This window comes from Halichoeres trimaculatus, unplaced genomic scaffold (assembly GCF_033239565.1).
Source record: "Halichoeres trimaculatus isolate MK-OKI-2021-1 unplaced genomic scaffold, fHalTri1.1 fHalTri1_scaffold_5, whole genome shotgun sequence".
NCBI classification, from domain to species: Eukaryota; Metazoa; Chordata; class Actinopteri; order Labriformes; family Labridae; genus Halichoeres; species Halichoeres trimaculatus.
In genome coordinates, this window is record NW_027437183.1 from 14,465,178 (window position 1) to 14,489,323 (window position 24,146).

At 43.4% G+C, this 24,146-nt stretch overlaps 1 protein-coding gene across 3 annotated transcripts in view; it reads left to right on the forward strand.

Annotated features, from left to right (window-relative positions):
* Window positions 1-22,442, forward strand: part of ptch1 (patched 1) — a 50,147-nt gene extending 27,705 nt beyond the window's left edge. Inside the window, exons 13-24 of one of the 3 annotated variants that reach the window (XM_074670362.1) lie at window positions 2,942-3,060; window positions 3,582-4,260; window positions 6,184-6,493; window positions 7,274-7,416; window positions 11,118-11,301; window positions 12,974-13,254; window positions 15,058-15,195; window positions 15,314-15,456; window positions 18,339-18,438; window positions 18,573-18,929; window positions 19,024-19,573; window positions 19,678-22,442. In XM_074670362.1, coding sequence (XP_074526463.1) covers window positions 2,942-3,060; window positions 3,582-4,260; window positions 6,184-6,493; window positions 7,274-7,416; window positions 11,118-11,301; window positions 12,974-13,254; window positions 15,058-15,195; window positions 15,314-15,456; window positions 18,339-18,438; window positions 18,573-18,929; window positions 19,024-19,572 — 3,003 coding nt within the window. In that variant the 3' untranslated portion in view covers window position 19,573; window positions 19,678-22,442. Of the gene's footprint in view, window positions 1-2,941; window positions 3,061-3,581; window positions 4,261-6,183; window positions 6,494-7,273; window positions 7,417-11,117; window positions 11,302-12,973; window positions 13,255-15,057; window positions 15,196-15,313; window positions 15,457-17,833; window positions 17,870-18,338; window positions 18,439-18,572; window positions 18,930-19,023; window positions 19,574-19,677 lie in introns of those variants that run through there. The other 2 variants (XM_074670363.1, XM_074670364.1) reach the window with 2 other exon arrangements.
* The last annotated feature ends 1,704 nt before the right edge of the window (window positions 22,443-24,146 follow it).

The following is a 24,146-nucleotide window of genomic DNA, read 5'->3' on the forward strand; positions in this document are numbered from 1 at the left end:
GAGGATGTTATCTAAAGGCAGAATCCTTTGGGTAGGAAACTGTTGATTTTGTAGAGTTTATATTCAGTTGCTGTATTTTTTTAGGGTTACTGTTCCTTTACTGGACCCTCTGTTGTCTGAGTGAAGTTTTTCATTTTGATAAAACAGAAGTGAATCAACTTGGTTTGAGTTAGAAACAGATTAGTGAAGAAAAAGCAAAGTGTGATTCTTGGGCAGATAAGATATCTTGTGTTCAGGGGAGACGATCTGTATTTTTTTAGCACCACTGAGGTTCCTTTCAGAAGGAGTACAGGAAGATAAAAGGGGAAATATTTTCCAATCTAAGGCCTGAAATCAAATTGTAGTCCAATTTCAACGCTGTAAGGTGTAAGTGAAATACTTGGCTTTCTACCTGGGTAAATGGTTAGTTATGATTGTCATTGGTGGCTTTATCCAATCCAATCCTGGTATCGGGTGTCAGTGGGAAAGGATCGGTCCAAACCTGACACTAAGGCTAAACTATAATTTTGTCTACAAGGTTTAAGATTTTACAATCAATTAGCCATTTCTGTAAATTCTGAAGGATTTTTTTAACCAAACTGCAGTTCAACATTTAAACACTCATAGTTTAAATAAATATTAACCTCGGTAATTCCATATGTACTCATTTTGGTCTTTTACTCATAACATTACCAGTCTTATCCCAAAGTAGAGCATGCAGGTTATTATTTAACACTGGTATCGGATCAGGATTGGTATTAGTCGATACACAAAGCCCAGGTATCGGTATCAGGACCAGAAAAGCTGCATCCCTAGAAGCAAGCTAATATTAGCTTTGACTTCTGCAACTTTATGTTTCTTTAATACAAATTCAGGGTGATGATAACTTCTTAGGTGACTTAAAAGGATTTCTTTTAAAGCTTGTGTCCTCTCAGAATACTTTTGGCACATGTTTACCAACCAGGAAAGAGAATGAAACACCCACACCAGAGTATCTGTTTCATTCTCTTGACAGTTTGGTGCAGTTGCTCTTGTTTATCTTCTATATATGTAATTGCGGATTGTATACTGCCACCTATTTTGTCAGGATGTGGAGACTTTTCAAAGAAACTTTTATTGTTTTCTTTATGGAAATAAATAAAGAGAAGGAAATTTATGAAATTAAATTAAGTAGTGAAAATAAAACAGTTGTAACAGGTGTTGTGAGGAAGAGAGGTATGAGGACCTGTATGCTGGGATTTGCTTTGAATTAAAGGATGAAGGGTACACTCTGTGATCTGCATGTACTACTGTAGTTGCGACCTCCCCTTTCTGACTCGGTCTGTCTTTGGCTCACACTTGAGACACACGGACACACACACACACTTCCACACACAGTGAGGCAAGATGTCGCCACGGTGAGTACAATATTAGCATGTGTGGATGGATGGCTTTAGTACAGCGAGTCTGTCAAACATGATCCATTTACCCCATGGGTCTAATCCATGCAGCCTCGTTTTATACACACACATACACACACTCAGAGACAGACACACACAAAGGCATAAAACACACATACACGCATAGCATGCATAGTTTATACTTGTGGTTTTGTAACTGGTGGAGAGCAGACTTGCAGCGAGGCAGACATTCATGCTGATACCTATCTTTTATTATGGAACACACACACACACACACACACACAACCGCAATCAGTGTTACTCATGCATGCAGAGATATGGGTTTGTATTTGTGTCAGTGTGTGTCAGTGTGTGTCTCTTTATCAGCATGAAGCACTTCCTGTAGATGACCTCTCAGTCTCTACCTCCAACTCAGTCAATTCCCCTCATCCACTTCCTTCTATCAGTCTGAACAGAAAAGTAAGATTTCCTCTCGAAAACAACGTTGGGACGCATACATTCACGTGCGACGGACAGATGCGATGATTAATCTTCCCACCCTGAGGTCAACTGGCGGTCGCTCTGTGTGATGTGTGTGTCAGCGTGAGTGTAGTCATAGTGAATCAGTCTGGACGATCCTGGGCCAATTGAAAATTAATTACTCTCCTCTTTCAGAAGTTTCTTCTTCTTCTTCCGGCTTCACGTCTCTTTTCTCCCTTATTGACTGAGTGGTGAGCTGAGGAATGAGGGAGGGTGAGGATGTGTGAGTGTGTGTGTGTGTGTGTCTGGTTGGTGTTAAGGTGTGGTTTAAGTAGGAGGCCATACACTTTTTTAAGCTGCCAGGAGATACGCGTGTGTATGTGCATTTTTTTGGTGTGTAAGGGGTGTGTGTTGTCTGTACAGCCGCAGCGCCTGCTCATCACCTCAGGCCCCGCGGGCCTCCGGCTCCTTGGGTGGTCTGGCACACACACGGGATTGTGTGTGCTTGCTTGTGTGTGTCTGTGTGAGTGTGTGTAGTGGTCTGGCAGCTACGCAAGTTCCAGATTGTACTCTGGGCAGGGCCCCAACCTAACCCCAACCCCCACCCTCTGCTCCAGTGCACCACCTTCAAATACTTAACCACAACATTGCACTGGCTTCTATTACACACAAATGCACACACATAACTGAACACACATATCCATCACGTTTTTTCCACATCCTTAGTGTTTTTGTCTTAGAAGAAATTGAAAAAGTGTTGAAAGATTTTTTTTTCTTAAAGCAGGCTTTTCAAATCCTGTTATTTTAAGATAATTTAAGACTTTGCAGTGTTGATGTCGAGGGAAGGTAACTCTTTGAGACTACACAGCATCTTCAAAAATATTTTAAGGTTTGGAGACATATGGGGAGATGTGAAAATATTTGTTTGAAAATTATTTTTCATTTTATAACAGTATGAAAAAAAAATCTGTAATAATTTGGGTTTTCAATTTTTTTATATGACAATTAAGTTTCTACCTTAATACACCTGAATCTCTTGAGACATTGTCCATCCCCTACATAATATACTTGGTGACATAATCATTTTTGTGAATTCCTCTCAGGCTGCAGTGGTGGTGGTGTTTAACTTCGCCATGGTGCTTCTCATCTTCCCCGCCATCCTCAGCATGGACCTCTACCGACGTGAAGACCGGCGTTTCGACATTTTCTGTTGCTTCTACAGGTGTGCACACGCGTTCAGACGCAACACAAAGAAGTTCTTTTAATTATGATGAAAGTGCTCTCCTCTTTTATGAACTCTTCCTTTTATGTTTCTCTCTGATGTCTGCTTGACAATGAATGACTTCAACACACAGTTATCTCAACGACATCTTCGCTGTAATCCCTCTCTGTCAAAATGTAATTGCTGATTACGCTCAGTCTGGCTGCTGTTTTTTCACTGTTTTGTCTGTTAATCTGTCTTTATTAAACTCTACCAGTCCGTCTGCTGGTCTGGGCATGAATGCTGGCACAGCAGTCATACAGATGTGCAGACACACTATTGAATTCCCATGTTGGGTCTCAGCTCTCTATTTCATACTTTTGGCAGAGAGGGAGAAAAATGTACAATAACATAATACTGATTAAAAAAATGAATCAAACTTATGTACTTCAGATTGTGTTCAGAAGAAGTTATTTTTGAGTTTTCTGGAATTCCTCCACCTGTCCTTATTCTGACTTTTTCCTCTTTATTTCTTTCCCCAGTCCTTGTGCCAATCGTGTCATTCAGATCGAGCCTCATGCCTACCTCGATGGTGCTGACGCCAGCCACTACAGCCCCCCTCCATCCTATTGCACCCCTCCTCCTTCTTATCGCACACCTCCCCCCAGCTACAGCAGCCCCCCTCCATCATACAGCAGCCACGGCTTTGCCCAGCAGACCCAAATCACCATGCAGTCAACTGTGCAGCTAAGGACTGAGTACGACCCTCGTACTCAGGCCTTCTACACCACCGCTGAGCCCAGATCCCAGATCTCTGTGCAGCCCATGAACCCAGCTCCCACTAGGAGCAATCCGAACAACGACTACTACAGCAGCAACGCTGGTGGAAGCAGAAGCAGCAGCAGCAGCAACAATGGAAATCTTAACAATAACAACAGTGGAAGTAGGAGCAATGGGGGGTCCAGAGGTTCTGACAGCTTCTCCCATATTCATCCTGTACCTCCTCATGCTGCCTCCAGTGTGAGTTCAGCTCCTCAGGGTGACATGGCATCATCCACTGGACAGATCCCAGAAAACAACAGCTCAACACGGGATCTGTTGTCCCAGTTAGGAGAAGGATCGCTGGGCCTGCGCTGCCTCGAGCCTCCCTGCTCACGCTGGACTCTTGCTTCCTTCGCTGAGAGACACTATGCTCCATTTCTTCTACAGCCCACTACTAAGGTGAGTTAAGCACTTGTGGGTGTCACTCAGTTGTATCAATGATTTATAACCTCTTTCCCCACATTATTAACCTGACACGCCAGACGGACAGTTTCATATATACGCCACGGAATTATTTCACAAGTCCATCTGGGTAGCAGCTCTTCCAATTTGTTTTCAGAGGCAGAACTTTAAAAAAAATCAGCAGCTGGTGATTGGACAACTGCTCTGATTAACACACTCATCACGGACCAATCCACATCAAGCCACGGTGTGACGTAGCTTATGTGAGCTAATGCTTCTAAGAATAATAGACGAACAACTACTGAATCACGTGATGATGGCGTTAGACGGCAGCTTCCATTTTTATAAATTTAACTTAAGAATCAAAGGAACTGACAAGTACGAAAGTCTGCTGACGTCATGTCTGCTCCCACAGCTCCTGCCTCTCTTCCCTGATTGGGCTGGTCAGAATTTAGCCGAGTGAATTCGTTGGTCATTGGAGCCTGGCAAGATGGACCTGCAGGAGTTCAGAAACTGAATCAGACAGGTCCGTCTGCTCTGCAAGGTTACCACATTATGACAATTTCCTGAAAATTTCAAGACCAGGCTCTTGTGATTTAGGAGCTTTCGTTACCTGCATGCACCTTCCCATGGAAGATTTTGAATACTCCATTTGGTGTAGGTGAAAGGGGGTGGCTGGGTATTGTGTGCAGCCGAGGTGGAGATGGAGGAGTCTTCAAAGAGTTAGTATCGCTGCAACATGTATGAAGATGTTTCTGTGAGTCAAACTTAACAGTATAAAGCAGCTTACAGACGACTAAAGCAAACAGTACAGAGCACAAAACAGAGAAGCTCAAACAATATGACTGACTTCATCACCTTTTTTACACTCGGTCATGAAGCCCACACAGACAGGACATAAAGAGTCGTGTGTGAAAAGGGTCAAGTAAAGGGAAAGGTAAGAGCTTTGGTGTGAGGTAAGCAGGGACTTAGTGCTGACTCACTGTGGTGATAATTTAAAAGGCAGAGTTAGTCACCAAAGCGAATAGTAGAAGGAAATCTGAGGTGGAGGTTGTGGTCATGTCCTATCTGAGTCACACACAAGAACACACACGCACACAAACACACACAGTCTGACCCCGGTCTCCTGGGTGGCCCATCTTCCAATAATTCTTTGAAAATATTATGCGGCATGCATTTGTTAAAATAAGAATGTCACTACTCCAAAATAATAGATTGCTTCATGTTCTTGTTTGATGCCTTGAACCAATACTCGACTAATGACTAACAGGAAAATTCTGGTTTGTAACAACCTGCATCTCATTTTCCTGTATTTGGACCACATTGCAACTTCTCTACAATAAAAACCTGAAGTGTAGCGGTTTAAATCATCAGATTTTCCCCTTTGAACAGTATCTGATGTATTTTTTATTGCGTTTGTTTTAAATGTCTTGCCCCCTGCTGTTCTAAATGTGAACTTTCTTTGTCATGAATCTTTTAGATTTGGAAAATTTTTCAGAAAAGATCCTCAGATTGTGCGTTTCTTTTATGTTTGAATTTTTAAATCAATTTTTTATGGACTAATTTTTCTGCTTTGATTGTTTCTAATTATTTTGTCTCACTCTTACTTTGGCAGCATGGTGTGAATGTTTTGGGTACAGTTGCTCAAGTTATTTAAGGGCCAGAGAGATGAGAAATGTGGTAAGGAAGTCAGGGGTTAACATGCAAAAAATTCAGAGGTTTTCCATCTGGTGGGTCAAGGACTGAAGCCTCTGTGAATGGTGTGTCAGTTCGACTACCTGGGCTAAACCGGCGCCCCTTGTTTTCGCGTGTCACTCATTCATTAAGCAACATGATTTAGGCTGTAAATTGTGCAAGCCGAAGCTCTGCTGCCGTCATGTGCAGTGAACTGATTGATGAATTCCTGTCTCTGCCCTCCAGGTGGTTGTGATTGTGCTCTTCCTCTGCCTGCTGGGAGTCAGTTTGTACGGGACCACCCAGGTGAGGGACGGTCTGGAGCTGACGGACATTGTGCCCAGAGAAACCAGCGAGTACGACTTCATTGGCGCCCAGTTTAAGTTCTTCTCCTTCTACAACATGTACGTGGTGACACAGCTGGCTGATTACGCCCAGAACCAGCCTCTGCTGCACCAGCTCCATCAGAGGTTCCATACTGTGCGCTACGTGCTAAAGGAAGACAACGGACAGCTGCCCCGCATGTGGCTGGACTACTTCAGGGATTGGCTGCAAGGTAAGTTTAACTTCTACTATCAGTCATTCAGATCAGGCTGTGAATCTGGCACAGAACTATCGATACCCCTTTAAATCATTTGACTTACATTATATAAGATTATAGCTTCAGGATATACTCTGAGGTGTTTGTTCATTTGCATGGCAAGCAATGACATCACGCAAGAGCTATGATATGCCAATGATGACAACAATATTTCAACAATATTTCAGTAAAAACACCTTTCATGAAAAAAGACATTGTGTGAGCCGTCTGGGAGCCACACAGAGAGGGTGTGTGGGTGAGTGAGAGAAGGAGGGAGGAAACTGTGTCTGATATTGCTCTGCAATGGTGGGACAAATTGGAGCCAGACAGACCAAGGAACGAGACCCAAAACAACATCTCCCACAGACAGACCACAGCATGGGCCGTGGGGGAGAGCCGAGAGGAGGGGGTGTGATACACATATGGATTAAAGAGTGGTATAGAGAAAGGAGACACATGTTATTGATATATCCCTTAATGATCTCTGTGAATCAAAAGCCACAGAGTTTTGCAGCTTTTGAAGTCTTGTTTTGAGGTTGAGGATGTTAAAAGACTTATCGTATTAAATCATTCATGCTTATTACAGGGTTAAGTTAAGGTTGCAGTGTTGTGTAATGTCTTATCGTGCTGCATCATTATGTATTGTGTTTATTTGTGAAGTATTTCAGTATGTGGAAGGGAAAGACTGATGATTACAGGGCATGAAACCTTTTTAAGTATACACATCTGACTAATCTGTCTTGTGGTTTCCTGCAGGTCTACAGCAGGCATTTGACAAAGACTGGGAGGCTGGCCGCATCACTGTCAGCAGCTACAGGAACGGCTCTGATGATGGCGTCCTGGCGTACAAGCTTTTGGTGCAGACAGGACGCAGAGAGAAACCCATCAACTTCAACCAGGTGTGTTTTGAAGTTAATTGTTATGAGTTTTTTATTTTTGGGGATTTCCAAAGATGTGAAGAAGCAGACTGTGTTTAATCGGTTCTGGGCTTACCTTAAAAACTGTCTCTCTGCTTTTTTTCTGGCTTTCTCTCTGTGACCATCTTCATCTTCTCTCTGTGATGACTTTACCGAGCCCAGGAATTTAAAGCTCTCACTGGGGCTGCACACCAGCTCTGAAAAACCTATTAACTCTTCATTTAAAACATTTGTCCCACTTGGTCGTTCTGCTTGTGTGTGATGTGCATGAATGCAGGGCTTTGACTGAGAGATGTCTCCCTTCAGCCTTTCAGTCTGGCACTTTGCCAGCAATGCTAGACAATGTTTGTTGTATGAAAAATTGGAAGGCTTAAAGAAGTTGGCAGGCCTGTGTGTGTATGAGTAATCAGCCTGGATTCCATGGCGTGGAGTCAAAGTTGCCTGAATGAACTGAAGTCACTTAGAAGTGGATTTAAAAGGCCAGTATGACAGTGTTTTCTTATTTAGTCATCATTTTGACAAATGATAAATCAAGAATGTTGATATTTGCGTAGCTGAGAGAGCTGAACCTGTGAGGGTTTTTAATGTGTTATTAAATACATCCTAGTTTGGTTGAATAGTTGGTTGTTTTGGCATCTAAAAAATGACACTAGCCCATCTGGTAAGCAGCTACGGTCTGAAAAGCAGGTCCAGGAAAGTAAGTGAAGATAAAATCTAGCTTTTCAATCTCTGTCTGTAGAAATATGCCAACCGGTTTATAATGAGGGTCGACACTGGAGGAAATGAGGGGAGGCAGAAGGGTTGATTTAATGTTGCCAACTTTAATAAAGCATTACATTTTGTTTTTAGTAGCATCTAAAATATACAGCAACCTAAATTTATAGTTGCACATGTGGGCAGGAAAGGCAAAAACAGGAGATAAGAAATCTTAGCCAGGATTTCTGTTATCCAAAAACACTGCTGAGATTACTTCCCCTTAACTTTGAGTGTGCTGCTTTATCTTTTTATTTATATTTATATGCGTGTGACTCTGTGCTCAAATGCTTGTGAACTTTCACTCCATCTTTTTTTTGCAAATTCTTTTCACTTTCTCTCCATTGCAATATCGTACTTTGCTTTCTACCCTTTCCACATGCCAGCAGGAAGCAGAGGTAAGCCTGGTGTGCGGCCCTGTGACATCACTTCCTGTGCCTGTGAGGGAAGTGTATTTGCCCTGAGGCGTGGGGGCCGCCAGCAGAGCTGCCTGGGCTTCCCGTGACAGCTTGAAGACATACAGTTGTTGCGTATCCCGCTGTTAAATTCAATCCAGATCCTCTGGAATCCGGCTCTCCTTCTTGCCCCCTCTGTCTCTCCTGCTCGCACTACGGCTTTCTCTCTCTCCCTCTGTCTCCTCCTCCCTCCCCTTTCCCTCCCTCTGTGCTCCACTGCTGTGTCCTCTTTCAATGAGGGGAGCTCAAACACGTGGTTTCTTTGAGGGAGCTCTGTGTGTGCATTTGTATGTTTTGAGTGTGTGTTCTGCTTTTGTCTGTTGTGCGTGCACTTCCAGCAGTAGCTGTTTTTTTTTGTGCCTCAAAATGAGGACCAGATCTTTTTCCAACCCTGGCAAATTGCAGAGCTAGATGTTTTATTTTGATATGCCACTTCATGGATCTGTGCAGAGGTGTTCTGCCTTTGATCTGTTGCTGTTAACATTTCACTCGGTGCTGGGCGACCATTCGTTCCTTATGGTCTTGCCGTGAAGTCATATGGAAGCTGGTTACTGGTGTGTTTGTTGTATATGTGTGTATGTGGGGTTTGAAAATAAGGCAAAAAGAGAGATAAAGCTTTACTGAATAAGTACAAAAGGAGGTTGTTTATGAAGAAAAGGAGAAGGAATGTTACAAAAAGGGCTAAAAAGAGTCATGCTAATGCTATCAAGGGCTCATTTCTACTCAGGGCAGGGTCAGTCTGTGGCGCCGGGAATTCTGGGTACCCATAGGGGTCAGGAGAAGCAAGTGTGAGTAACATTTGTACAGATGTTGTGTTATTTTTATAGCTCTACTCCATTTGCTGGGTGGCATTTCCTTCAGTGTTAACAACCAGGTTAACTGCACACAGACGTGCTCAGGGACTCCAGCCAAATTTTTTATTGTTACCCTAACTTAAGCAATTTTTTTTCACCCCAACCCCCCATCAAATAAGGTAACCTTTTCTTCATCCACGTAACCCTGTGAGTCCAGCTTCACCCCCAGAACTCTCCCAGCCTCCATGGAGGAAGGATTTATGGTTCCTAGAAGGAAAACTGGCAGAGTGGTGCAGCATAATGGTTTTGCCTCTCAGGAGGTAGCAATGCTAGGCTACACTCTTCTGTTTCCACATGGGAGGGAGAGGAGCTGCTTTCTCTAACCACTAACCACAGCTGTCACAGCATCATCTCAGACTAAAGCTAACAGGCTAACTGCAGTTTTTGTCCCCTTTTTTCAACAAACAACAAAGAAAATCATAGCTTTTTAAAGTTTTTATAGTAAGTTAGAATTAAATAGTTTTGATATTGTACCTTGTAAACAGCTGTGTATTGCTTTTTAAAGCCTCATATGTGTGTTTTGGGGGTTTCTTAGCGTGAACAAGGCTTTCTAAGTTCAAGGAACTCTGAAAAACAGTGCTTCAGACTGAATGTTAATATTGGCATGCTAGCATCCTTTGTTGAAAGCCCCCTATTGCTGTTTTTTGGGTTATGAACTATTTTTGAAGAAATAAAAAGAAAACAAAAGAAAAATACCAATACAGCTATGGCTTGTAAACCGTGTCTCTATTTACTGATATTGGGTCATAAACTAAAGACTTAAGTTAAAGTTTTGATCTATCCGGTAGATGGAAGTGATAAAAGCATGGCCAATAAGTTCTAATGATATTGCTAACTACTCATATTCTGCTGTACTGTCAAAAAAAGTTAAATAAACAAGATAAAGTCTCAGCATAAAGCAATAGAACTGACAGAGTAGTGTATATTCCCTACAAAGATACCCGTCTATTTAAATATATATCCCACCATTAGTATTAAAAGGACTTGGCTCAAATACTCGGCAGCTGCTTCTCAACAGAGCATTTCTGCAGTCTTTTTTCTCAAATATATTCAGAGCGGTCAGGACATTGGGCCTGAGGTTGGCCAGCTAGTATCTGCTGTATGTTAAGGGAGAAGCTGATTCATCATTTTCCATGTTTTAATGTGGCATGATAATTCTGGGAAGCTGTGATGAGAAGTACGGGAATTTTCAGAAAGAGCACCAGTGTTTTACATGTTGATTTTTCTTTGGTCGGAAAGAGAGAGACTAATATTTGACTCTTATTTTGAAAGCTGCTCCGTTCTCATGCAGTTATGCGTTTGTATAAATAAGCATTACTGCGGTCGGCTCACCTGTAGAATGTTTTAGTTAAACACGTCCCATTTCCACAATACCTTTCTGGAGTCCAAAAAATACTCAACAACCACATTATAATTTCCTATGAAAGCCCCATCTGATTTTTTTTCTGCCTCATTACCCTTTTTCCATTTGCTAATCGTAAACGGAAATCTCCCTTTGTAAAAGTATTTTCTGACTGTTGTGCTTGAATGAAAAAGAACATGTCTGAATGAGATATAAAGTTTTCATCATTAACTCATCTCTTTTTTTGTTTGTTTGTATGTGTGTGTGTTTGTGTTACAGCTGACTCGTCAGAGGCTCGTGGATGCTGATGGAATCATAAACCCTGGAGCTTTCTACATCTACCTAACCGCTTGGGTCAGCAATGATCCTGTGGCCTACGCTGCCTCGCAGGCCAACATCCGCCCACACCCTCCCGAGTGGCTCCATGACCGTACCGACTCCATGCCCGAGACACGCCTCAGCAGTAAGTCATCGTGCCATGCTTTGGAAGAATATGTTACTATCAATACGCACACGTTTTGAGGTGTAATGAAATAAAGTTTGAATTCAAGACAAGTCTAAACTTTTATAGTATTTGTTCCAAAAAGTAAAGGAAATGGAACATTTGTTGAATTTTATACCTGATACACTCTTCATACACATAAATTTCCCTTTTTTTGAGTCTCACTATTCTGTCGACATATGTTCCATAAGCTGCAGCTGCGACATGTGAGCACTGTTTACCTCTTGTGGTTTAAGTTATTGCTCCTTGTCTGCCTCTTAGCTTTAAGTGAGGTTGTAGACTTTACTGTACCACCATTTGTGTGTGAGCTCAGGTTGCAAGGCTGATGACCAAGACACAGCTCAGTGTGGTTCTCTTAATGGTGCCTGTGGTGAATGCTATAATCCTGGCTACCATGGGGCCCTAGCATTACACACACTCACATATTACACACAGACACACACATTATTAAAACCCAGTGACCCCAAACACTGCACACACCCTGTTCTCATTTCTGTACCACACACACAAACTGTAACTCATGTAAAAAGTACAGCCATGTTGTTTGATTCTAACCTGTGATTTGGTACAAGACAGGAAGTGCTCCATGGGGGAGGAAAATGATTGGTTAACGAGAAGAGACTGGGGTTAGGTGGGAAACACAATTGGATAACAAGCAGGAAGTCCTTTATGGGAGGGGGGGTATGATTGGATAAGCAGCGTGAAGTGCTTGGCTGTGCGGTAGCTCCCTGGAGCAGATCTGTGTTGGCTGAAAGCCAGGTTGTGTCCTGATGGAAATTTATAGTTCAGATTATAATGGGCAAAAGCATGTTAGCAAGTGCTCCTGTCTGACCCTGCAGGCTGTGTAAAATATACACACTTCGCTGAGACAAGAAGCACCAAAACTTTGTGTTTATATTAAAAAAGAAAGAAACAGTCTTTTGATTCATGTTGCAGTGTGTTGTTGATTAAAGAAAAACAAACAAAAACAATTGAAAACCCTGTTTTGTGAGCACTAAATGTGGCTTCATCGCAGAGTGACAGGCAGGTATGTGTGTTTATGAATCTATATCATACTTTGTGTGGCAGTTGCTAAGTTTAGGGTGTGGTAGTGGTGGTGATCCTGACATTGTAATTACCGTGAATCAACGTTAGCTCTGACACTCTGCTCAGTCTGGAACTGATAGGCCCTCATTAGGCAGGCTGGGCCACAGACTGGCTGGGCTAGAGTCAATGGAGCTCTGTTTCACAATGCTCCGCCCACCCTTACCACACACACACACACACACACACACACACACACACACACACACATATGGATGCATGCAAACTCTGCCACAGATGTAGCTACTCTTGGAACAAAGTTGGATTAGGGAGGGATAGCCTTGATATTGGTGGTTTGGCTGGAGAGGCTGAAATTATTTCTGCAGATACACTCAATGATCAGAACGTAATGTTAGTTAATCAGAACAGACAAATATCATCTGCAGATGTCATCCTTGCCATTGTTGATTTATCCTATGAACTCTGTAATGTTTCTCGGTGATCTGTTTCAGTGGATAGAAATCGTGACATTGTAAACATCTCTATTTCCGATGGGTTTTGAAGTTTTATCACTTTTTTTCCCTGACCTCTCATTGTCCCTCCCTTCCAGTCCCGGCAGCTGAGCCCATCGAATACGCACAGTTCCCCTTCTACCTCAACGGGCTCCGGGAGACGCCACAATTCGTGGAGGCCATCGAGAGTGTGCGGGCAATCTGCAGCAACTACAGTCGACAAGGCTTGCCTTCCTACCCCAACGGATACCCCTTCCTTTTCTGGGAGCAGTATGTTAGTCTGCGCCACTGGCTTCTGCTGTCTATAAGTGTAGTGCTCGCCTGCACCTTCCTTGTCTGTGCCCTCTTCCTGCTCAACCCATGGACCGCTGGCATCATTGTGAGTATTAGAGAAGAGACACATTGATCACACAAGGTGCATCAAATCTACAGTTTCCTGGTTTAAAAATGCACAACACATGTGCAGACCATCTTTCTAGGATAAAGAGGAAGAAACACCAGCTGACACTTTTACTTTTCCAGTTTCTTTATTTTTCTGTGTGGTCCAAAAGGCATTTCAGAGAAGACAGACTCAGAAAAGAGAGGGGCTGCTGTGTGTTATTGTAGCCCCAGTCACCAGTGTTTATCTTATGCTGTTTTGTCAGGCTCACTCTGTTTAGTCTAGTCCAACACTCCCAGACACCAATGCTGAAATAAATGGGGAGCGGACACAAAGTTGCCTGGGCAACTTGCTCCCACTCTAAACCTATAAAAGTTTGATTTTATTTCCATCTTCCACACTCCTCTGCTCCCATTCCTCTTACCAGAGCAGTGTCCAAGGATACATGTATCAATACAAACAGGCAAGCACACACAGACTCACACTTTAAACATATATTTATATGCTTGTGCACATATTGTATGAATATGTAAACACACAGGTACATAACTTAAACGGAAACTCACACACAAAGTGCTCTGGTTTTTCTCTCTGGTGGGTTGGACTTTGCAGCAGGCAGTGGCCAGGCCACCAGAGCCCTTAAACAGAGGGGGAGGGGACCCTGTGTTCATCCTTCAGGCTTTACTAGCAAGATCAAAAGACAAGTTATGGAGAGGCGTCAAGTTTAACCGTTTGTTCTGTCCAGGACCAGACCACCGCCAACCCTAAAACGTCAAACCTTCAACCCTAAGCCCTTTCAAACCCTCTCAGCTATTTCCACTGAAATCTGTGTAAACCACCATAGATAGTAAGAGGCCCATTCAAACCTTGTGCTGAGTGTTTGCGTTCTTTAAGATGTTTTAAATCCATGTCATGTTTCTTGTTCTTCAGGGAGTGTTAATGTGTGATCGTATTTTAACGTCAATGTTCTTAGCTGGTGTTTTGTTTTATCTGTGTGGAAGCACACAATTGGATGTTGATGCTTGTACATTTTTGTAAAGGTTTCAGGAAAATAGAGATCTTAAGAGTGTAGTTTTATTCAATTGAATTTAACTTGACTTGATTGGATTACATTGTTTTGTCGAACATCTTTCCAATCATGATCCATCACTCATGATGCATTTGGTAAATTGTGAGGTGATAGAAACACATACTACGCAGCCCTCACTACTACTCTTTCATGGACACACATGCACATTCTCTGTACATTATGTATGAACACATACACTGCTCCCTCCCCTGCCCACCTCAGCCTTCTTCAAAGGATTTGGGCCCCATGTAACCTGACACCTGTCAGCTGATAATGGCATTTACTCTCAGCCCCTGTCCCACTCTGTACTGAAACCTCAACACACACACACACACACACACACACACACACACACACACACACACACACACACACACACACACACACACACACACACACACACACACACACACACACACACACACACACACACACACACATCATTTAAAACTTATTGATGTTTACTTCTACAGAACACAACAGTAATGTGGAGAAACAGGAAAAGCACATCATCTTATTAACTTTTAAATGCAAATAGTGCACTTTTTTTCAAGATCTGTCAACATTTTCTCAAAACACTGGATGAAAGTAGTAGTAGTAGAGATAGTAGAGAGATCTGATTAACATAGGCTAATTGAAAATAATTTGGGAATATTTCTAAAATCTAAATATTACCTGATATTACTCTACTTTTTCAGCCCACGTGTGTTCAACAGAAGCTCTTCTCTCTGCAGGTGCTGGTGCTTTCTCTAATGACCGTGGAGCTGTTTGGCTTCATGGGCCTGATGGGAATCAAGCTGAGTGCTGTGCCTGTGGTCATTCTCATTGCCTCTGTGGGCATTGGAGTTGAGTTTACAGTCCATGTTGCTTTGGTAAGCAAACAAACCTGTTACATAAACCTGACCATTGTTTAAGCTCTCAGAATGGTGACATACATGATGAACACTTTTGGAGTTAGTGACCCTCTTGGTGTTTTTGGGTGCTCTGTAGGCATTCCTGACAGCCATAGGGGATCGGCACAAGCGGGCGGTGCTGGCACTGGAGCACATGTTTGCTCCAGTGCTGGATGGAGCCTTTTCCACCTTATTAGGCGTCCTAATGCTCGCCGGCTCTGAGTTTGACTTTATCGTCAGGTGAGTACAAAAATGAATCACATCCATTTGGTTCAGTGTTTAAGCACATGGGACAGCACAAACAGGTTAAGCCATGGTTTTCTCTGTGGTATCAGTAGACCATTGAGGCCATGCCTCAACCTGTATGTCACAAAGGAATCTACCTGAGACACCAACCATGCATGAAAGCTCTTTCTCCTCTTCCACCCACATCCCCCTCTCATATTCCCTCTCTGTAAACCTCATCCCTTTCCCAGCTACCAGTGGTACACTGGAATTGTACATTTCTCAGGGAAGAAACTTCATAAACAAGGTCTTTTTTCAATTTCCACCCGCCATTCTCTTACATCTTTTCTTTCATCTTCCTCTCTGCCTCTGTGTCTCTTATGCCCGACATTTTTAGGGGGAACCAGAGGAAGGATGGAAAGTTGAAGGTCAGGGGAACAAAGAGGAGGAGGCAGTAGATGGAGGAGCGGGGGTACAAAGTCAAAGAGAGTAAGAGGGAAAGGGAGCAGGAAAGTCTTCTGCTCGTTTAATTGCCTTCACCAGACATTTATAAGCAAAGGAAGGAGTAACAGGGTGGCAGGGCTAGAGGGCAGTCGTGGAAAGACAGGAGAAGTGGAAATTAAAGCCGACACACTGTGGGAGCTCCGCGTCGGTGGCTTCTTTTGAATGTGCACACTCTTATAATCATCAGGAAGAAAAGTAATGAGGAGTTGCCAAACAAGGCGGGTAAATGAATGATTGTGTGCATTCTGGAGCCTGTGAGGTTATGAGAAGTTTCCAGTGAGCTCAGTGAACAGTTTAAAAAGGATGAGGTAGCTGTATGATTTAGTTAACCTGCTCCTTTAAGAAAAGGCAGCACTGAGGTCCATGTGATCTGCAGGCACACACACTCTGTCATGTGCAAAAGTCTGCACTCATGCATGCACACCCACACCATCACACGTAGTCCCCTCTTCTTACCCACAGCACACCATTCTGCACCCTGACCCTGTAATCATGGGGGTCAATGATGGCGTGCCTTCCAGTGAGAGAGCACACAGCTACACACTCCAAGAGACACACACAAACAGACACACACACACACACACACACACACACACACACACACAAACACAGGGAGGCCTAAAGACCTTCTCTCCTCACCTCCAGTGGTGTGCTCTGGTTTCTGGCTCAGTCCCGGGCCTCCATTTAAAGGTTCTGCTGTTGTCTGAGCAAACAAAGCTGCGGCCCAAGACGGCGCAATAACAACAGGCCCGGCTCGTATTTTTCTGCTTGCACTGAAAGAAATGTTTCCCTGACTTTCCCCGTCAGCCCTGTGAATGTTTTCACTCTAAACAGCCTGGCGGGGTACTCTGCCTGGTATGTGGGCTCCACGCGTGCATGTGTGGCTGTATGTGCGTCCAAAGGTGACGTGGCGTTTACCCCACCTGGTGTGTATATAGATGCTAACCACAGTGATGACACGGTTATTTCATCTCCAGTTACAGACACAGTTTCATAGTGAGATACAAATGTTACAAAGATGAGACCACACATCCGGAATGTCCACCATCTTTACTTCTGCTTCCTCTGCACTCACACACACAAATATATTGATATTAACACGTACACAGATTATGAATGCACGTTCAGTTTGAGGCACAGCTGCACAGCATACCAGCAAATCTACACCTCAGTTAACCCACGCACATTCACACACGCACACACAAATCAAGAGTCAGGCGCAGGGTTCATGGTTCATCAGTGTGTCCCTGATAACCTGAGAGATTTCAATTTCACTGGAGATTGAGTGAGGAGGAAAGCCTCCCCTAATGAAGAGAGTCAGATGGTGAGTGGGACAGAGGGATGGGGTAAGGCAGGGGGGTCTTACCTGATACACTGGAGATTTAATTAGACCGGGGGGATTGTGGAGTGACCGGGAATTTCACAGGGGCTTAAGCTGGAAAGAAGGAAGAGAGAAGCAGAGGAGAAAGAGGGAGAAAGAGTGACCAGGAGGGGTGGCGCTCTCAGGGTCCCCTTCTCTGCTTCCTAGACTAAATTGTTTAAATTCTATACCCTTCACTTCATTTGTTTGCCTCTACCTCGCTCCTTTTTAGAGCCGGAATGGAGAGAGAGGCCCCTGTCCTCTTGTGCCCCCCCCCCACCTCTAATGTTCCCCTTACACCCCCCCCCCCACCTTTTTTTTACCCTCCTCTCCCCCTTCTTTCACATTCCACACTGCTTTGTTTTCTTCATGTTTGCTTATACACCACACACCCAAGAGAGAGTACCCTCACCCCCAATAACCCCCCCGTCCCCCCTCTTCGCTTTTTTCTTTCCTCCCGTGCCTTTGAATTAACCAGCTCCGGCTAATTATGCTTCCCTTTTCTTTTCTTTCTGCGGCTTCTTAAAGACTAACTCTCTATGGCAGGACTTAGAATCACTCAAGGTACATTTCTGTTTTGCTCCCTGAAACCCACAGTGAATGCCTGCCTGTCTGTGGGGGGTTTATATATGTGTGTGTGTGTTTGGGGAGTGGCCGCGTGTCTTTTTGGAAGTATTATTTCGGGCATGTGTCATGGTTGATCTTGCACGTCTCCCCATGTCTAAACCTCTGTGGTTTGCACAGGTATTTTCTTTGTTTTTATGTCTGCTCTGTTTCTCTTCATTTCTGTCTGTGGTGGTCTCAGCAACTTTTTTTCATAGTTTTGCTTGTTTTTTTTTGTTGGCTTTGTCATGAAAGCTCCCTTTTCCTGTCTCTGATATTTTTTTATAAATGTTTTTATGAAGTATCACAGAGAGGGCAAGAAAAAATATAAATTATTTCAACATTTTAATGTCAGGATTTCATCCTTGCATGTTATTCATTCGGTTAATTCTGTGTCTCCAACTAATCATGCCTGTGCAACATTTTGCAGGTATTTCTTTGCAGTGTTGGCCATCCTAACAGTTCTTGGGGTACTTAATGGATTGGTTCTACTTCCAGTATTACTGTCTTATTTTGGGCCCTATCCAGAGGTAAGACCTGACAAAACTACAACTTCATAAATTCAAGATTAAGTAGGAACAAAATTTCTGTTTTGTCGATGTTAAAGTGTCATAGGTTGGTGAGCATTGGAGGTATCTCACTGCTTTCTTTTCCCACTTCTTAGGTGTCACCTGTTGATGGTCGCAGCCGGTTGCCCACCCCATCTCCAGAGGCCCCTCCACCTGTGGTGCGCTTCTCTGTCCGTCCTCACCACACAACTGGCACTGCAAACACCTCTGGTGCAGCTTCAGACTCTTCGGACTCCGAGTACAGCTCTAACACCACGGTGTCTGGTATCAGCCAGGAGCTGCAGAACTACAACCTCCCCTCCTCACACAGAGGACACACTCGAGCAGAGGAGCTGCAACAGTACCACCTCCAGACCAGCAGGGGCAGAGCAACGAGAACAGAGGAAGAAAGAAGAGCAGGATCAGGGCACAGGCGCTCAGCCAGACAGCCTGAACCTCCAGCGTATAGTTCGGTAAGAAAACATCCTTCATTGTGTTGAACATATGACTTTTGCAGTTTTTCATTTCACGTTTAAAAAATAAATATGCCATTGTGTTTTATTGTAGACTGTCTCCTCTCAGGGTTGTGATTCTGGGCCCCAGTCCAGGGCTACTCAGCGTAACGGCAGCAGGGACCCCAAGGGCCAGCTGCACTGGCAGGCCCCGCCCCCAGCCCGCCCGCGCATGGACGCTTTTGAAACTGCTACTGAGGCTGGGGGCCATTACGGCTCTCACAGCCGTAGAGAACACTCAGCAGGCCACAGAGCCCCCTCTACTCACAATCAACAGTCTAATCACCACCTCCCACACCATCACCCCAACCCCACCCCGTACTGCCAACCCATCACCACGGTAACAGCGTCAGCCTCCGTCACTGTTGCTGTCCACCCGCCCCCTTTGTCCAGTCAGAGTCCCCCTACTTCTTCTTACCCAGGATACACTGCAACAGACAGTTACTGCCCATCAGGGCCGGAGGAGCCAGAGACTGTCTTCCAGGACCCACATGTGCCACTTGACACTCACACAGGGGTCAGGGGGGTCCAGGTGGAGGCCATGGAGCTTCAAGATTTGGAGTTTGAGGCAGCTGAGAGCAACAGTTGCAGGCGGGCGAGCTGAGGTGAGCTTAAAGTGACTTTCATCATCTCAATCTGAAGTACCGCTACGCTGTTTGTGAGTCTGTTTCATGACAGAGTTTTGACAGTACAATATTTTCATTTACAGTTGTGGTGAACAGTTACAACGGCCAAAGACCCGGCCTGGCACAGCTCAACCCAGCGTAGCCCAGCCTGGCTCGAACCCGGCAGAGGAAAACTCTTCAGTGTTGCCGTCATGGTGCTCATTCTTACTGTAACCCAGTGGACTATTGTCTTAAATATTTCTATCTATATTTAAAAGATGTATACATGTGTAAATATGAACAAAAAGTAGCTATAATTTTAGGAGATGTACAACTCCTCATGTTAACAGACTGGGGCTGCCATTGTATATGGTGTGTGTGTGTGAATGTGTGTTTGAGTGAAAGTGTGTGCATGTGTATGAGAAAAAGAGATAGATCTCTGATTACTGTTCACTCATCTGTGGATCTGTGCCATTAGGAAGCTTCACCTAGACAAACATACCTGTCAGCATTCACTGTTGCTGCTCAAATATATTTTTTAATAATATACATTTATAACTCTATGCAAATGTCTTTTTAAACAAAAGAAGTGATCTGTCTTCATATATCTGTGTGTTTGTGTGTGTGTTTGTGTGTGTGCGCGCGTGTGCATGTGTGTGCGCATGAGTGTGTGTGTAGCGGTTGAACGTGGTGCTGTGTTTTCTAAAACAGCCCCATTATTTTCCGGCTAAACATCAGATACGTTCTCAGAACAGACTAACATTAACACTCATTTCAAATGTGAGAGGCAGTGTTAGAATTATCAAACAGGGCTAAGGTGTGTGTGTGTGTGTGTGTGTGTGTGTGTGTGTGTGTGTGTGTGTGTGTGTGTGTGTGTGTGTGTGTGTGTGTGTGTGTGTTTGTGTGCGTGTGTGTGTGTGTGTGTGTGTGTGTGTGTGTGTTTGTGTGTGAGTCAAAGGTACGCATGTTAAACTATTAATTTTATCACAAACCTGTGGTAGTTATAAAACAATTACTGTTTAACTTGACACGCTATGCGTGCTATTTAAGATGAGCAGAAATGAAGAAATTTTATAGCTGTTTTTTTTGTTTTTTTTTGTTTTGTTTTGTTTTGTTCTGTTCTTTGACTTTGCCTCTGCATTGAAACCAGTTTCTCCTCCTAGCTTTGTATCACTGTCTGTTGGGCTGCTCTCTGGTCACATTTTACTGTAAGAGGTTATGTATTGTTTACCCTAGCAGGCTCAAAACAGGTTCTGTCTCGTATACTGGCATACAGTCAGTAAACCCACCTCAAAAAACTCTTTGCCACCACAGGGGCGCTCACTGATTCTGGAACAGGGTCAACACAGGGCACTAACTCTGTACCCTAAGAGGTCGTGTCTAGTGGATAAGCTAAATCTCAGACTTTATACTGTAACCCAATTCAACAAGGCACTTGACTGCATTTAAACTTTAACTCGCAGGAATATCTCCTCTCACGTAGCTCTTTATTTCTGTTCAACCAATAAGCTAGTCCACGCAGCCTGCCAAGGGCTAAGCCCTATATAGCCTAACAATGTGTTCTGTGTGTGTCTCGATGTTCATGTGTGTATGGATATTTCTCCTCGCTGGTCCGTCCTCTTACTCTGTCTCAGCTCTCCTCAAGTGACAGTGAAGACAACAGGCCCCATGTTGGCCTCAGCCGTCCCCACTGACCTCAGCTAATAAACATCCACAATATAATGCCATGACGCTAATTGGGCACCCCTCCTTCTTAAAGTGCCAAATGGCACCGACCTGAGCCTCAGGGGTCAAAGTTTACACTGCCAGCCCCCCTCTCTGTTAGAATCGGCCAGTTTATGTCTGCATGTGTTTCTTTGTCAGCATACATACTTGCTAGAAGTCCCCATCTCCAGATTCAGGCCCCCAACTGTCACTCCTGTTTGTTTCCCTTTTTACACTTAAACTTCTTGTTGAACAGATGTAGCTCCACCCAGAAGTCTTTGCAGTTTTCCTTGTCTTTGTTCTTGAGTCAGCTGCTTGCATTTAATAGGTTGTTCTGTTTGTTTGTTTTTTCTCCCAATGTCACATTGGCAGTAGTGGAGAGGATCATAGCTGGCAACTATTTTATTCATTTTTAAATGTTTTTTTTTTTGTTTGTTTTTGTTTCAACTTTCAATTGCGATATTTATATTTTTGTAATATAAAATATGTTGTTATTTTTTTTTTCATTATTATCGTGATGCCAGTGGATAACAAATGCAGGGATTTTTATGTCTATTGAAAAAACACTATTACAGTTTAATGTTTTTACATTAATGGAGTTTGATCTGTATAAAGTGCTTACTAATGTTAAATAGGAAAAAAGAGTATATAACATTTTACACTACAGGTCTCATCATAGCTCTTAGAGGATTTTAAAAGGAAAAAAATCAGTGGTTCTTCCAGACTGCCACTTTGGTCTCGGTTGGCGTGGATGTATGCTGTTTTCAGTTACAAAGATAAATGTATGCCATATAATTTATTTATATGAAAATTTATTTTTGTAGTGTACATAGTAGTTGTCAAGGTATTTGACTGAAGTATATTTTTAAAGAGTTTATATGTAATGATATACCATAACAGAAAAAAAAACCTTAAGGTGCACACTTTCACTGCTAACTGTCTTGTGAGACAACATCAACACCTCCCCTTCAGTATTATGTTCCAATCCTTGGAGAGAGACAGCTGTTTCTATGGGTTTGTCAAAGGCTAGCCATGAAAGTAGAAAATTGTACTAGCTCTCAAAATATTAATGTTCAAACACTGATAGAATTCTAACAAATAAAAATATTATAACTTATTTGTCTTGTTGTTCATAACTTTAATAAATGGAAACTTTAAAAAATTGCATCTGTCTGACTGTGAATTGATTTTGTATGAAATCACCAGACGAGCGATTATGGGAATTTCACTTGCATGTAATTCTATTTTTTTTTTTCTATAAAGCAAAGCTGCAGGTAAATACAACTTCCCCTCTTCCGCCTCCCCCTCCTCCTCCGTCATGTCCTGCAGTGTAAAACTCTAACATCTGGTCCGGAGCCCTGCAGCCCTCCCCAACAGCCCACCCATCTCCACCCCTGCCCTCCCCACCTCCACTCCCTGTTCTGTATGATTTTGATTGACAGCTTTATAGACTGCAAGGAAATTGGTTGTAGTTACAATACAGCTGGCCTGTTTGGAGTAATGAAAAGGGGCATGTGGCCTTGAGCTTGCTGCACTGATGGTGAGAGTGCCTTGTCAACTGCATGGGTGGCAGCTATTTATTCTCATACTCAATCATTTTAAGAGGAAGATCCAGATTCGCCAGTGTCCATGCAATACACAACTTGAGCACTTTGATCAAAATACAATTAAACCTGATGAACTGCTTCTCGTACCTGCAACTCAAATGTGAAGAAAATATTCTGGTGCAGATGGAGGATCAGAAACTCTGCATGAACTTTACAGAGTCTGAGGAACTCTCTGACCCAGGACCAGTGGTTGGAGCCAGGCAGTGGGTCTTTCATTATCTTTTAAAGCCAATAAAAACGCATAACTCTGTTGTGTGTTGTCCGAGCAGTGCATAAAGGAAGGCTGACATCTGACAAATGACGGGGTGCGCTTGGAAAGCTGGGTGGCAGGATGTTTTATGTCATGTTTTGAACTTTTATAACTAAACTTGACATTTTAAGTCTGTTGCACTGGGAGAATGAGCATCAGGCTCTTGGAGATATGCAGGTGAACCCAATGAAGAGTATTAAGCACAGCTTAAATGTGAAGAATAGCAGTAACATTAAAACTGTTGGGAAAAAAAATCATAATTATGTTCAGCTCTTGGTTATTTGTGGTCCACATGGTTCATTAAGTTCTTATGTTCTTTAACTCTTCACAACCTGCCCTCCCTCAATAACTAGGGGACCCCAGGTCACAGCACCAACACCCCCCTCTTTGCCCTGCTTTTCCCTTTAGCCCTCTTCACCTCTAGTGCTCTCCCAAGCATACGCACCCATGCACACACACTTGGAGTTGCCCTTAGAGGTAGAACTGCACCTATTATGAAGAGCCCTTCATCGCAGCTAACAAGACCCAGGTTGTTAATAAATGAGTATTTCCTGTGCCTCTCTCCAGAAAGAAAGGGGGTTGAAGGAGAGAAAGATGGAGGGAGAGTCAAGGAAGAGGAGAGGAGAGGCAATTAAGAGGGTCTTTCTCTTCTGGACTGCAATGCCTTGGCTCTCTTCCCAGCCTTTGCGACAATTGAACCTGAACCATTCTTTAAAATCTTCTTTATTTTATTCATCTTTGTGTTTTCCATTCTTTCTTATCAGAAACACAAATTGAGGGATTAAAACAGGAACATATTGACTCTTGTGTTTCTCCACCTATCCCTCCCTTTCCCCCTTTTAATTTTCACTCCTTCCCCGAAAGCCATGTCCATCACCACCTGCCAGCAGAGTAAAATCCTTTGAGTGTATACTCTCCACTGCATGAATGATTGCTCTGTTGACATGACTGCACGGGACACACACAAACACACACAAGCACTCCTGCCTGCCAGATCTAGGGACAGATTTAC